Source organism: Mustela nivalis (assembly GCF_964662115.1).
Source record: "Mustela nivalis genome assembly, chromosome: 9".
NCBI classification, from domain to species: domain Eukaryota; kingdom Metazoa; phylum Chordata; class Mammalia; order Carnivora; family Mustelidae; genus Mustela; species Mustela nivalis.
In genome coordinates this window covers 63,126,974-63,142,372 of record NC_139028.1, presented here as the reverse complement: position 1 = coordinate 63,142,372, position 15,399 = coordinate 63,126,974, and the positions used below count along the sequence as shown (strand labels likewise).

At 41.6% G+C, this 15,399-nt stretch overlaps 1 protein-coding gene across 3 annotated transcripts in view; it reads left to right on the top strand.

Annotated features, from left to right (window-relative positions):
* MRPL48 (mitochondrial ribosomal protein L48) overlaps positions 1-15,399 on the top strand; it is a 69,730-nt gene that overhangs the window by 14,150 nt on the left and 40,181 nt on the right. For all 3 annotated transcript variants that reach the window (XM_082749790.1, XM_082749789.1, XM_082749791.1), the window contains exons 2-3: positions 10,426-10,478; positions 14,473-14,510. In XM_082749790.1, the coding sequence (XP_082605916.1) occupies positions 10,426-10,478; positions 14,473-14,510 (91 nt within the window). The remainder of the gene's footprint in view (positions 1-10,425; positions 10,479-14,472; positions 14,511-15,399) is intronic.

Sequence of the window (15,399 nt, the reverse complement as noted above, 5' to 3'; positions counted from 1 at the left end):
CTTTATAAAACAACTCACTAATATTCACTTTAGTCTAACTGAGAATTTGGCCAGATCTGGTAAAAGGATAATTAAAAAAAAAAAAATCAGGAAGTTTTCAAAATTCCACTGTTAAAGATGGTCAGTTTGGTGACTCCTTGGCCCTGTGGTATTTGCTTTGATTCTGAGGACTGCTGAAAGAGAGGCCTAAGTTTTCAAGGAATACTGTTTCCTACCATTCTAGACTCCAGGAGAGCCCATGTAAATCTGTCATTAGGGCATCACCTAAAAATAAAAGGGCATATAGGGCCTCTCCAAGTCTGATACCACTGCTACCTTCCAGATGCCTTTGTTACTGATTTTATTCTTCTACTCCGCCCTGCTGCTTTGGCTAGTCTCACTTGAAATACCCTCACCCTTCTTACCTACATCCTTGAACACCCAGCTCAGGTCTCATCTTTTCCATAAAACCTTTCTGACTACTCTGGCTAAAATGATTATTTTCTGAACTAGCTGGTATTATCTCTTGGCATCTAATCATATGTAGTCTTGTGACCATCTTCAGCCTGTCTGGAAGTGTTAATGTTTTACATTTATAAGCAAAACCCAGGGGTGTGTCTGGATGGTTATGGTTCAGTCAGTTAGGTGTCTGCCTTTGGCTCAGGTCATGGTCCTGGGGTCCTGGAGTTGAGCCCCATGTCCCAAGGGGAGCCTGCTTCTCCCTCTTCCTCTGCTGTTCCTTCTGCTTGTGTCCTCTCTCTCCCTCAAATAAATAAATAAATAAATAAAGAGAAACCCAGGGAATTGGCATCAGACCTGGGTTCTATATCTTGCTATGTATATCACCTTAGATGGGTTATTTGACCTCTCTGTGCTTCAGTTTCTTATTTTAAAATGCAGATGATAATGCCACCATTAGAATTGTAACAATTATAGAAGATAATGTAAATAATAGTACTTGTAAGGTGTGAAGGCCTGTATATGCAGGAATATTGGTAGTATTCTTCAGTTTATGTACTGCTTTCATTTTCATAGTTTCATTCGGTTGTCACAGGCACAGGAAATGAAATGGAAGCTACTGGCACAGTGTCTGGTACATGGTAGGTTTTCAGATGTCCTATTGAATGCCTGAATTAATGAATGCTTTTTTTTTTTTAAGATGTTATTTATTTATTTGACAGAGAGAGACCACAAGTAGGCAGAGAGGCAGGCAGAGAGAGAGGAGGAAGCAGGCTCCCCGCAGAGCAGAGAGCCCGATGTGGGGCTCGATCCCAGGACCCTGAGATCATGACCTGAGCTGAAGGCAGAGGCTTTAAACCCACTGAGCCACCCAGGCACCCCTAATGAATGCTTTTTTAAACAAGATTTTATTTATTTGTTTGTTTGACAGAGAGAGAGAGAGTGCGAGAGAGGGAATATAAGCAGAGGTAGTGGGAGAGGGAGAATAGGCTTCCTGCAGAGTAGAGAGCCTGAGGCGGGGCTCGATCCCAGGACCATCTGAGCTGAAGGCAGATGCTTCACTATCTGAGCCACCCAGTCACCCCTAAATGCCTTTTTTTTTTTTTTTATAGGACAACAGCCAGTTGAGTGAACCATAGAGCTGAGACTGGAGCCTGTTGTTTCTATCTCTCCTAAAACTCCACTGCTTTTCCTTTTTTGAGTATTTTATGTTTCTGTAATTGGTTAATCTTGCTTTTCCTCATCTGTGAAATGCGGAATGAAAACCTTCGTTCATCTTTCCAAGTTGCCAATCCTTCCTTTTCCTATACAGCCCATTACCCTGATCTCACATTGCAATGTAATAAATAATTTGCACATCTGCTGTCTTCACTAGAAAGATTTGAGGGTAGATAGCTGTGTGTGTGTATATATATATATATATATATATATGCATTATATATATTAAAAAAAAAATTTTTTTTTAAAGATTTTATTTATTTATCTGACAGAGACCAAGCAGGCAGAAAGGCAGGCAGAGAGAGAGAGAGGAGGAAGCAGGCTCCCTGCCAAGCAGAGAGCCCGATGCGGGACTCTATCCCAGGACCCTGAGATCATGACCTGAGCCGAAGGCAGCGGCTTAACCCACTGAGCCACCCAGGCGCCCCTGCATTATATATATTTTAAAATATTTTATTTACTTATTAGAGAGAGAGAGATCACAAGTAGGCAGAGAGGCACGCAAAAGGGGAGGAGGAAGCAGGCTCCCCGCTGAGCAGAGAGGTGGATGCAGGGCTCGATCCCAGGACCCTGAGATCATGACCACAGCCGAAGGCAGAGGCCCAACCCACTGAGCCACCCAGGCGCCCCTATATTTTCTTTATATGTATATGTACCCAGCCTACAGTGTACTTGACCTAAAATAAGTACCTGATATATACTGAGTGAATAAGTGACTGAACAAAAGTTCATGCCCTGAGCTGAAGGCAGACATCCAACTGACTGAGCCACTCAGGCATCCCTGAGGTAAATATTTTTATAACCTCTTTAAAGGTAAGGAGGGATACCTGGGTGGCTCAGTTGATTGAGTGTCCGACTCTTGGTTTTGGCTCTGGTCATGATCTAGGGATTGTCGGATCGAGCCCTGCACCAGGCTCTACACTGGGTGGGGGAGTCTGCTTGGGATTCTCTCTCTCCCCCTCTCTCTGCCCCCACCCAGAGTAAATAAATAAATCTTAAAAAGAAAAAAGATAAGGAAGTGAGGTTTGGAGGGATTTATTAATTCAATCAGCAGATATTTACTGACTACCCACAGTGTGCCAGAAAGTATGGTAGATGTTGGGATATAGCAGTTTCCTGTCTTTATGAAGCTTGTATTCTTAGCAAAAGAGACAGGCTAATTAAACATTTAACTGCTTAACTAATTATGATAAATGCCACGAAAGAAGTATTCTGGGTGCTATGTGAGTGTATAACAGCAGGGTCCAAGTAAATCTGAGCAGTAAGGAAAGTTTTCTTGAGGATGCTACATGACTAAGACTTAAAGAATGATAGAATTTTTTTTTTTAAAGATTTATTTATTTATTTATTTATTTACTTGACAGAGAGATCACAAGTAGACAGAGAGGGAGGCAGAGAGAGAGAGAGGGAAGCAGCAGAGAGCCCGATGCGGGACTCGATCCCCAGAAATGTGAGATCATGACCTGAGCCGAAGGCAGCGGCTTAACTCACTGAGCCACCCAGGCGCCCCAGAATGATAGAATTTAAACAGAGGGAGTATATGCAAAGGCCCTGAAATGAGAACGTATTTGAAGTTCCAGAGGTTTCAGAAGAAATTGGGAGGGAGACAAGCAGCAGGGCTTGGATCAAGGGACAATATGTAGACAAATATGTGAATGAGACTTGGGGAAATGGTCGGGGATTGGACTTAACCTTTTAGGTAACCACGGGTATTTCTAAACAATTTAGCCCTGGAAGGAGGTAGGATATAGGCTTAACAAAGCTCATCTGTGGCCTGGAAATACAATCCAGCAGTTATGCTAGAAGGCCAGATGTTTCTTTCTTTTTTTTTCTTTTATTAAAAATTGGGATATAATTCACATACCATAATATTTACCCATTTAAGATGGACAATTCAGTGGTTTTTGGTATGTTCACAAAGTTGTGCTGCTATCATCATTGTCTAATTCCAGAACATTTCTTCACTCCCAAAAGAAACCCTGTACCTATAAGCAGTCATTCCTCATTCATCTCCTGCCCATCCCCATGTAACCACTAATCTGCTTTCTTTCTGTGTTGATTTGTTTGTTCTGGTCATTTCATACAAATTTAATCATACGTATGGGAGGCTAAGTATTTCTTAAGGGACTTGCCAAAGATCGTACAAATATGAATGTGGAAGTTTGATATTCAAACCCAGGTTTGTATGAATCCTTAACCTGTGCTCCTAAGTGCTACCAAAACTCAGTGCAAAGACAGACTCTGACAGTCACCATATTAAACATATTATTAAAAAATATTTTATTTATTTATTTGACAGAGAGAGACACAGTGAGAGAGGAAACACAAGCAGGGGAAGTGGGAGAGGGAGAAGCAGGCTTCCGGTGGAACAGGGAGCCTGATGCGGGACATGATCCCAGGACTCTGGGATCATGACCTGAGCCTAAGGCAGATGCTTAATGACTGAGCTACCCAGGCACCCCAACATATTAAACATATTAAGGGGCACCTGGGTGGCTCAGGTGGTTAAGCATCTGCCTTCAGCTCAGGTCATGATCCCGGGGTCCTGGGATGGAGCCCCGTATCGGGCTCTCTGCTCAGCGTGGAGTCTGCTACTCTTTCTCCCTCTGCAGCTCTCCCTCCTTGTACACTCTCTCACTCTCTCTGTCAAATAAATAAAAATCTTGTAAAAAAATAAACAAATTAACATATTAAGAAGAGACTTGGGAAAGACTATGAACAAAAGTGGTTTTGAAAGAACTTAGGAAAAGTCAGCTAAAACACCACTAGCCAGCTGTGTGCTTAAGGCATATTAATTCACCTTTCTGAGCTTTGGTTTCCTTGCAATAAAATGGGGGTCAAAAAACCTACCTCACAGGGGCACCTGGGTGGCTCAGTGGGTTGAAGCCTCTGCCTTTGGCTCAGGTCATGACCCTGGGGTCCTGGGATTGAGCTCCGCATCAGGCTCTCTGCTCAGCAGGGAGCCTGCTTCCTCCTCTCTCTCTCTCTCTCTGCCTGCCTCTCTGCCTACTTGTAATCTCTGTCTCTCAAATAAAATAAATTAAAGAATCTTAAAAAAAAAAAACCTACCTCACAGAATGGTTGTGAGGATTAAAGGAAATGATGTTTGGCAGATAGCAGTTACTCAAGAAATGGTAGGATTATTGATGCTATTGTTACTAGCATATGAATTTCAGTAATTGGTATTACTCTGTGAGAGGTAGTATGGTAGAATGGAAGACATGGGCTTTGGATTCAGTCAGCCTTGGGTTTGAATTTTTGGCGCCTCTTGCCAAACCTATAACTTCAGGCAGTTTTCCTAAGCCTCTGTTTTTTTTTTTCTCTCTCTGTAAAATAGGGACAATTATCTCAATTATGCCTCTATGAGAGGATTGATATAAAGAGGAACTGAAATAGTATGTGTCAAGTGATCACAAAGGATGTACTCAATAAGTGATAGTAACTGCTGTTTAAAATATTTATTAAAGGGGCGCCTGGGTGGTTCAGTGGGTTAAAGCCTCTGCCTTTGGCTTAGGTCATGATCCCAGGGTCCTGGGATTGAGCCAGCATCAGCCCACTTTGGGCTCTCTGCTCAGTGGGGAGCCTGCTTACCCCGCCCCTCTGCCTGCTTCTCTGCCTACTTGTAATCTCTGTCTGTCAAATAAATAAAATCTTTCTTTTTTAAAAAAGATTTTATTTATTGATTTATTTGTCAGAGAGAGAGAGAGAGAGCACACAAGCAGGCAGAGTGGCAGACAGAGGCAGAGAGAGAAGCAGGATCCCCGCGGAGCAAGGAGCCGGATGCGGGACTCAATTCGAGGACCCTAGGATCACGACCTGAGCCAAAGGCAGTGGCTTAACCGACTGAGCCACCCAGGCTTCTCTCAAATAAAATCTTTTTTTTTTAATTAAGATTTTATTTATTTATTTGACAGACAGAGAGAGAGATCACAAGTAGGCAGAGAGGCAGGAAGAGAGAGAGGGGGAAGCAGGCTCCCTGCTGATCAGAGATCAGGCTCTCTGATCAAGCAGGGCTTGATCCCAGGACCCTGAGATCATGACCGGAGCCGAAGGCAGAGGCTTTAACCACTGAGCCATCCAGGCACCCCTCAAATAAAATCTTTTTTTTTTTTTTTAAGATTTTATTTATTTATTTGACAGAAATCACAAGCAGATGGAGAGGCAGGCAGAGAGGGAGAGAGAGAGAGGGAAGCAGGCTCCCCGCCAAGCAGAGAGCCCGACGCGGAACTCGATCCCAGGACCCTGAGATCATGACCCGAGCCGAAGGCAGTGGCTTAACCCACTGAGCCACCCAGGCGCCCAGCCCTCAAATAAAATCTTAAAAAAAAGAAAAAAAGTATTAATACACAAATGTACTCTTAATAGCTATTTTTAAATGTTTTCTTTTTTCTTCTTTTTAATTTTTAAAAAGATTTTATTTATTTATTTGAGAGAGAGCATGAGAGGGAGAGAGAGAGCATGAGCAATGGGGGAGAGGCAGAGGGAGAAGGAGAAGCAGACTCTCTGCTGAGCAGGGAGCCAGATTCAGGACTGGATTTCAGAACCTTGGGATCATGACCTGAGCTGAAGGCAGCTGCTTAACTGACTGAGCCACTCAGGAACCTCTCAGCTAATAATTGTAAAACAGCTTTCAGTTTCTTGCCTTATGGTCCCCTGACTCACTACTATCACTACTCACCTGGGACTCAGGTGTGTGAAGCTACTCATACAGTATAGATTTGGCTTGGTGACTTCAGTCTTTGGTAGCTGTGCGGTCCCCCTGTTCTTGACTCCAGAGCTCATGGCACAAGTATTTTGGTAACCCATTGGGGCAGCTGTGTCCCCATTCATTCCTTCATTCACTAGCATCACTGCCTTCCTCTTCCTATTTGCTGCAGAGCTATAGCCGCTCTTCATTTGCTGACTGGGAGGAGCGGGTATTTGTGGATATAGTCCCAAAATAGATTACTTTTGTTCTGATAAATAATGCCGAGCATGCAGGGGAGAGGAAGCACATTTCCCAGAGCTGAAAGGGAGAGTTCACACCACAATTTGAATGTCTTTCAGAAAATTGCCAACCCTTAATCCTGGCTTTTAGATAATTAAATCCTTTGCTTTTGTAGAGACTCAGAAATCTGAGTGACTAAAGTGAGGGAAAAAATCAGTGTCATCTAGATCTTTCTTCCCATTCAATTCCTCTTCTATATGAAGTGACCCACTTAAGAATATATTCTGGGGGTGCCTGGATGGCAGAGTTAGTTAAGCATCTGACTCTTGGTTTCGGCTCAGACCCTCTCCCTCTGCCCCGTATCTCAGATAAATAAATAAATCTTTTTAAAAAATCGGGGCAGGGGAAGGGAACAGTTTGAGCAAATTTAGGAGAAATCTCCTAGAGAATGTGAGGTCATGATGATTGGAAAGGATATGAATAGATGGAAGGAAGGGCAAAATACATAGATGATCCTAAACAGTCCAATTAAATCAGATACTAAAGGATTTTTTAATTATGAGTACAATATGCTTAACCTAAATGGTCAACATGAAAGGCAGTGAAGGCAACAAGGAGCCCTGGGAGTCAGGAGCTCCAGCCAGTGCCATTATACCCTGGCCAGTACTTCCCCTCCCTGGAGTTAGAGCAGAGGACTCTCTTTTCTCCAGGGCTAAGATTTAACAAACATGACAGACAAACAGAATAAAAATGAGTGAACAGAATATATATATGTGTATGTATACACACACACACACACACACACACGTATACATACACATACACGTGTGTGTGTTTATAATTTATTTTAGAGAGGAAGAGGGGGAGAGCAAGCTAGTGTATGGTGGGGGGAGGGGCAGAGGGCAAAGGAAAGAAAGAGTCTCAGGCAGACTCCGTGCCAAGTGCGGAGCCAGAACAGGGCTTGATCTTCTGACCTGAGCTGAAACCAAGTGTCAGTCTCTTAACTGACTTGAACCACCCAGACGCCCCTGCCTGGATTTCTTAAGCACTAACACATTTGAGAGAGAGGGTATAGAATAGGGGGGGGAATTAGGGACTTTAGATTCAGAGAATCCTGAGATCCTATGCTAGTTTTGGTAGTGGCTGTTTGACTTTGGGCAAATTATTTAATCTCCATTTCTTAACTGTAAAGTGGGATAATAATATTCTGTAAGGGAATTATGATTTAGATACATGGTAAGTACCAAACAAAATAGATGTGGGGGTTTAATAAATGGTAGCCATGGGTATCATTCATTCGCTTTCTAATCATTTATTTGCTTACAAAAACAAACATCGATTGAATATCTGCAGTGTGCCTGAGAGGTATACATGATTCTTGTCCCTGAGGAGCTCTTAATTTAGCATAGTGGTATGTGGGTGATGTGAAGAGTTTCAGTGAATCTCCCTAAGTAGTATGCAAACTTTTATTTGTGCTAATATGTATTTGTATGGGGAGAACGTTCATGACTTTGAACAGATTCTCAGTGTCTGTATCACCTCAGAAGAAGAATTTTTCCTGGCCATCTCCACCTGAATTTCTTGCTGGAGGTGCTTGTTATTCATACCACCTATTTTGATTAAGTCATATAATACTTGTATTGCTTAGCTGTTTAATACGGAAGTGTGCCTGTAACTCCAGCCATTCAAACTCCTGCAGGACAAGGATTGTGCTTACATTTTTTTTAAAACAGGTTTATTGAGATACAATTCACATACCACACAATTCATCCATTTAAAATATACAATTCAGTGACTTTTAATAAATTCGGAGTATGAGGCACTGGGCTAGCTCAGTCAGTAGAATATGGGAGAGCATGTGACTCTTGATCTCAGGGTCATGTGTTTGAACAAGTTAAGAAATATATATGTATATGTATTTATATATATATTTGTGTGTGTGTATATACACACTCAGTGTACATCCATCACTATAATCAATATTAGAACATTTCATCACCCCAAAAGGGAAATCCGTATCCCTCAGTTGTCATCCCTACCACCTCAGACCCTCTAGCTCTAGGCAACCACTAATCTACTTTCTTTCTCTATAGATTTGCCTGCTCTAGGTATTTCATATAAATGGAATCATACAATATTTGGCTCTTTATAACTGGCTTCTTTCACTTAGTTTAATATTTTCAAAGTTTGTTTATGTTGTTACATTTTGTCTTTATATTCCCTTTAATATTCAACACAGTAGTTGGCATAGAATAGCTTTTTTAAAAATGAAATTTATTTTGGGGGCACCTGGGTGGCTCATTGGGTTAAAGCCTCTGCCTTCGGCTCAGGTCATGATCCCAGGGTCCTGGGATCGAGTCCTGCATCAGGCTCTCTGCTCAGCAGGGAGCCTGCTTCCTCCTCTCTCTCTCTGCCTGCTTCTCTGCCTACTTGTGATCTCTGTCTGTCAAATAAATAAATAAAATATTTTTTAAAAATAAAATTTATTTTAGAATAACTTATTTTTATTTTATTTTTTAAAAGATTTTGTTTATTTATTTGACAGAGACAGAGAGAGAGAGGGATCACAAACAGGGGGAGTGGGAGAGGGAGAAGCAGGCTTCCCACTGAGCAGGGAGCCCGATGTGGGCCTCGATTCCAGGATCATGACCTGAGCTGAAGGCAGACGCTTAATGACTGAGCCACCCAGGTGCCCTTTAGAATCATTTAGAATTACAGATAAGTTGCAAAGATAATATGGAGAATTCCCATATACCTCATATCTACTTTCCCTGTTATTATCTGAAATCAGTGTGGTATATTTTTCATAATTAATGAACTGATATTGATACAGTATTGTTAATTAAGGCCCATACTTTATTCATATTTCTTTCATTTTTAAAAATCTAATGTCATTTTTTTGTCCTGGATCCCATCCAGGATGTTATATTACATTTAGTCATCATGTCTCCTTGGGCTTCTCTTGTCTGTGACACTTTCTCAGACTTTCTTGTTTTTGTGTAATAGGATTTTAACAGATACATGTTGAAGGGATTTAAATTGTTACCCTTAGAGGACAGGATTTTCTCTTCATGCTATGGGGCCTAAGGACGTTTAGTATTTATTATCTAGTTACTTTAAAAAAAGACCTCTGTGTTAAATCCCCTTAGGAACGCTATACCACTGATATTTCGAGTGGGTTTCAGCACGGCAGAGTGAGTTTGAAGGAACAGGAAGGGGGGAAATGTAGGGAGGGAAGCTGCCACTGCTACTGCCTCCTCTCATTATTATTGTTTTGTTGATACTGGTGTCATTATTATTATTAAGACAGTGTGCTCTAACAGAGGCATAGCCTTTGGAGTAAAACAGTCCTCTTAAAACAAAACAAAACAAAACCAAAAACAGTCCTCTTAGACACTTATTAGGTATGATTTCTCAGAATATAAACTATGGGCCTCAGCTGTCTCACCTGTCAAATTGTCTTGCGATGTTTTGAGAATTAGGAAAGAGTTAAAAGTCCCTTGCATGGTGCCTGTGGTTGTCAGAAGCATAATTGTTGATTGATAGTAGAAAAAAAGATCCTGTTGGAAAGGGAAAATAAGGTAAAAAACAACAACAACAACAAAAAGCAGCATGGAGGGGGACTTCTGTGTTTTAGCAATTTCTGTAGCTGGTGGAATAAGAGCGAAGATGACCTTGGTTTGCCTACATGTTCAGTATTAACTGAAAGACAGCTTCTTTGCTAGACAAGAGGCTTTGGGTCCTTTTTGGTTGTGTAATTTGGGTTTCTAGCCTCTTTTTGAAGAGGTGCTTGGAAGGCTATGAATAATTAAAATTGTCCTAACATGGCTGTTTTGCTCTAGATGCTGTGTCTGAGGAACGATATCATTTTTAAGCAAGCCTTTTCTCTCTTAAGGTAAGGATATTAATAACAATGGTTAAGTATAGCTAATATTTGCATTCTGTTGGGTAGTTCACCCAGCATTTTTCCTTCATCATCTCCACCTGTCTACTAAGCATCTCAAACATTAACTCCCCTGTCATCTCTCTTCCCCATTCTCAGTAAATGACAACTTCATTCATCTAGTTGCCCAGGCCAAAGTCCTTGGAGTCATCCTTAGCACTTAATTCTCTTACTCTACATCCAATTCTTTAACAAATCCTCTCAGTTCTACTTTTGAAATATATACAGAATCAAACCTTTCCTCAGCTCCAGTTTCAGGTCTCATGCTTTCTGTTTTGTTCAACTACTAGGGACCAGCTCCTTCTAATATTTACTATCATCATTCTGCCTCCTAACTGATGCCACTGCTTTCCTTTTCTCTTCTGTCCTTCACACTAAAATCAGAGTAATTATTTTTATTTTCAAAAACTTATTCTTAAAGATTTTACTTATTCATTTGAGAGAGAGGGAGCACGAGCAGGGGAGGGGCAAAGGGAGAGGGAGAAACAGATTCCCCACTGAGCGGGGAGCTCAATGCTGGTCTCAATCCCAGGACCCTGGGGTCACAGCCTGAACCAAAAGCAGACATTTAACCAACTGAACCACCCAAACACCCCTGGAATGATTATTTTGAAAATCAAGATAGTTTATGTCACTTCTCCCTCAGAACTCTTTAATGGTGTCCCATCTTACTCAAAATCTACAGAAAGAAAAATAAAATGAGATGAAAATTGAGAGGGAGGTAAACCATGAAAGATCCTGAACTCTAGGAAACAGTGTTGCTGGAGGGAAGGGGGAGATGGGGTAGCTGGGTGATGGGCATTAAGGAGGGCACTTGATGTAATGAGCACCAGGTGTTATATACAACTGATGGATCACTAAGTTCTACCTCTGAAACTAATAAAAAAAGAGAAATAAAATCTACACTCTTTACCATATCCAACAAGGCTTTACATAATTTGTCTCCTCATCTGTATACTACTGCTTCCTCAGCTTTAGCATACTGGCTCCCTTTTTAGTTCTTGAGGATCTAAGCACTCTCCTACCTCAAGATCTTTGCCCATTCTTCCCTTAGATATCCATATGGCTCGGGGTGCTTGGCTGGCTCAGTCAGTAGAGCATGAAACTCTTAATTTTGGGGTCATGAGTTCAAGGCCTGTGTTGGGGAGTGGAGCCTACTTAAAAAAAATTTAGGGACACCTGGGTGCCTCAGTCAGTTGAATGTCAGACTCTTGATTTTTTTTTTTAAAGATTTTATTTATTTATTTGACAGACCAAGATCACAAGTAGGCAGAGAGGCAGGCAGAGAGAGAGAGTGGAGGAAGCAGGCTCCCTGCTGAGCAGAGAGCCCGATGCGGGGCTCGATCCCAGGACCCTAGGATCATGACCTGAGCCGAAGGCAGAGGCTTTAACCCACTGAGCCACTCAGGTGTCCCCAGACTCTTGATTTTGATTCAGGTCATGATCTCAGGGTCGTGAGATTGAGCCCCATGTCTGGTTCCATGCTCAGGGTTCCATGCTTAGTGTGGAGTCTGCTTGTCCCTCTGCCTTTACCCCTGCCCCCTCATGTGCTCACTCATGCATGTGTGCTCTCTCTAAAATAAAGAAATAAATCTTTAAACAATTTTTTAAAAAGATTTTATTTATTTGACAAACGGAGATCACAAGCAGAGAGAGAGTCAGGCAGAGAGAGAGGAAGGGAAGCAGGCTCCCTGTTGAGCAGAGAGCTCAGGATCCCAGGACCCTGGGATCATGACTGAGCCGAAGGCAGAGGCTTAACCCACTGAGTCACCCAGGCGCCCTTTAAACAAAATTTTTAAAAAAGCTTTCCGTATGGCTTGACCCTCCTTACTTCATTCAGGTTTGTGCCCAGATGTTATCCCTTTAGAGAGGTCTTCGCCAAATACCCTATGTAAGAACAGTGCCCCCCTCACCCCATCAATCTTTATTCTCTTCCCTTACTTCATTTTTCTTTGTTGCAGGTATCACCACCTGAGACTTTTTAGAAAGATGTATATGTAAAGTTACTTAAATTATTTTCCCTGCCTGTCCCCTAGAATATAAGCATCATGCCTAATATAGCATACATGTTAGTCTAGTTTACTGCTGTATCCTTAGAGCCTAGAATGGTGCCTGGCACATAGTAGGCATTTAATAAATACTTGTTTAATGAGTGAATAGATCCTCATAGTGACCTGGTGAAATGGGTCATATTATCTTAATTTTATACATAAATAACTGAGGTCCAGAGAAGCAAATTAATTGCTTGAGATGACATAGCTAGTATGAGTTGGAGTTAGAATTCAAACCCGTTTTTTTCCCACTGTCTTGCATATACAATTTGCTACTCCCCACTGTTTTTCTCTCAGTGGTAATAAAAGGCATTTGGTAGTATATTTCTTGAATCAGCAGGTAATCACTGAGTGTCTTATGTGTGGCAGCCATATGATATAAAACAGTGAATTGTATATCTCCCTGGACCACATGGCACCCATGAGTCTGCATGATTTTTTTTAATCCTTTACATTTATTGAAGCCTCTCTCCTATTACTCCTTTCCATTGTAATCTATTTCCCCAACCATTGATCAGTCACCTCTTCAGTAAGTACTTAACTATAGCACCGTGCTTACTTACTATAGAACCATTTTACATGTTCTCTCAAATTTTTACAAAAATATTACAGGACAAATATAGATAACGTCATTTTACAAAACAGGAAACTGGCTCAGAGAGTTTAAGATAGACTTTCAGTCCCACAAGATTATACTATTATTATCTGCATTTTAAAGATGAGATAACTGAGTTACAGCGATATAAAAGAACTTGCCAGAGGTCACAGTTTGGAAATGGTACAGTCAGCATTTAATCACATATCTGCTTGTCTCCAGCTTGTGCCACAATTTCGTTTCAAAACTTCGCAGGATGCAGAACTAAAATATGCTGATAACCTAGTGAGCCAAACAGAGCTGTATTATTGTTCTCCATAGTCCTTGACTTCTCTGTTTACTCTGGCTCTCGCTCCTGGTCCTTCATCTCTGCCCTCCTTGCAAGGCTCCTGCAAGAACAAACTCACTGGTTCTCTTACTCCTCCCATTTATTACCCATCTGCTGCCAGGGTTAACTTCCTAAAACCTAAACTTGATCATAGCACGCCTATGCTTCACATCTGCTAGGAGCTTCCCACTGTCTATACAGGTAAACAGCAAATTCTTTAGCACAGCGTATGAGGTTCTTCATAACCTGGCCCCTGATTACCTCTTTCACCAACCTCCCTTTTCCTTGCTGCTTAAGTTTCATTCATATCTAGCTGGTTGCCGTTCCCTGAAAAGACCACTTTCATACCTCTGCCTGAAATGCTTTTCCTTAAGGCTAAATAATTAAGAACAGTTCTGCATTTTTATTTTTTTATTTTATTTTTTTTTAAAGATTTATTTGTTTGACACAGAGAGAAAGAGATCACAAGTAGGCAGAGAGACAGGCAGAGAGAGAGAGGAGGAAGCAGGCTCTCTGCTTGGCAGGGGCTTGATCCCAGGACCCTGAGACCATGACCTGAGCCGAAGGCAGAGGCTTAACCCACTGAGCCACCCAGGCTCCCCCCAGTTCTGCATTTTTAAAACTCAGGTCAAATGGTTTAACCCCTCTGGTAGAAATGACCACACTTTACTCTGTGTTTCACCAAATCTTGTACAAGTTTTTATTCTGGATCAGCACTAGATTGTGGATCAATTAGTTTGCATATCTTTCTCCCAACTAGACCATATATAGAGACAATTTCCTTATTTTTGTATCCTCAGGATGTCTGGCACATAATAGGCACCTGGTAATGTTTATGGAAAGAAGGGAAGGAAAGAAGAAGGGAGTATCTAGCATTGACTTCACCTTAATGAGAAGCATACAAGTCTTGATAACTGTGCAGATTAAATGTGGGTTTCTAATTTTATTCAACATACTTTCCCCTCTTTTTAGGGTCAGAACTTCAGGAGAAAATCCCATCAGTTCTGCAGGTATGTGGTTATTTCTTGATACGATCTGCTTGCTTTAAGTGACTCTAACACTCTGTAATAATTTTGTCTAGAAAGATTCCTAACATATCTTTGAGAAGAGTGGCTGGGACCACATTCCACCCCCAACATGGAATAGGACAAGGGCAAGAATATAAAGTGGTTAAGAGCAAGAGCTCTTTAGTAAGTTTGGTTCCCAGCTCTACCACATACTTACTCTGTGACCTTTGGCTACCTCTCCATTACCTTGCATTCCTCGCTTAAAACGTTGAGGATAATTATAGTACAAACTACAGTGAATTTAAAGGTTCAGCAAGGTAAAATACATTAAGTTAGTTATTATAGTTATAACTGCTGCTATTTCAGACCTCTCTTTTATGCCCATCATCTACTAGGCAAGGGCTTTTCATGTAGTATTTTGTCCAAAATGAATTTCCATTCAATCTGATTAACTCCGAGAATTTTAGTCTGTTTCAGCCCAGTTACCTGCCCTTTCTGCTTTGTCCATTATGTGAGAAATTTCAAAATAGTTGTTTGGTGTTTTTTTGTTTTTTTAAGATTTTATTTATTTGACAGAGCTCACAAGTAGGCAGAGAGGCAGGCAGAGAGAGGAGGAAGCAGGCTCCCTGCTGAGCAGAGAGCCCAACTCAGGGCTCTATCCCAGGACCCTGGGATTATGATCTGAGCCAAAGGTTTTAACCCACTGAGCCACCCAGGCGCCCCTAGTTGTTTGGTTTTAATGACATTGGTCATTTGCCTAAAGAGTATTAGAAGAGGGAAGCCTGGGTGGCTCAGTTGGTTAAGCGTCTGCCTTTGGCTCAGGTCATGATCCTATGGCTCTGGGACCAAGCCCCACGTTGGGCTCCCTGCTCGGTGGGGAGTCTACTTCTCC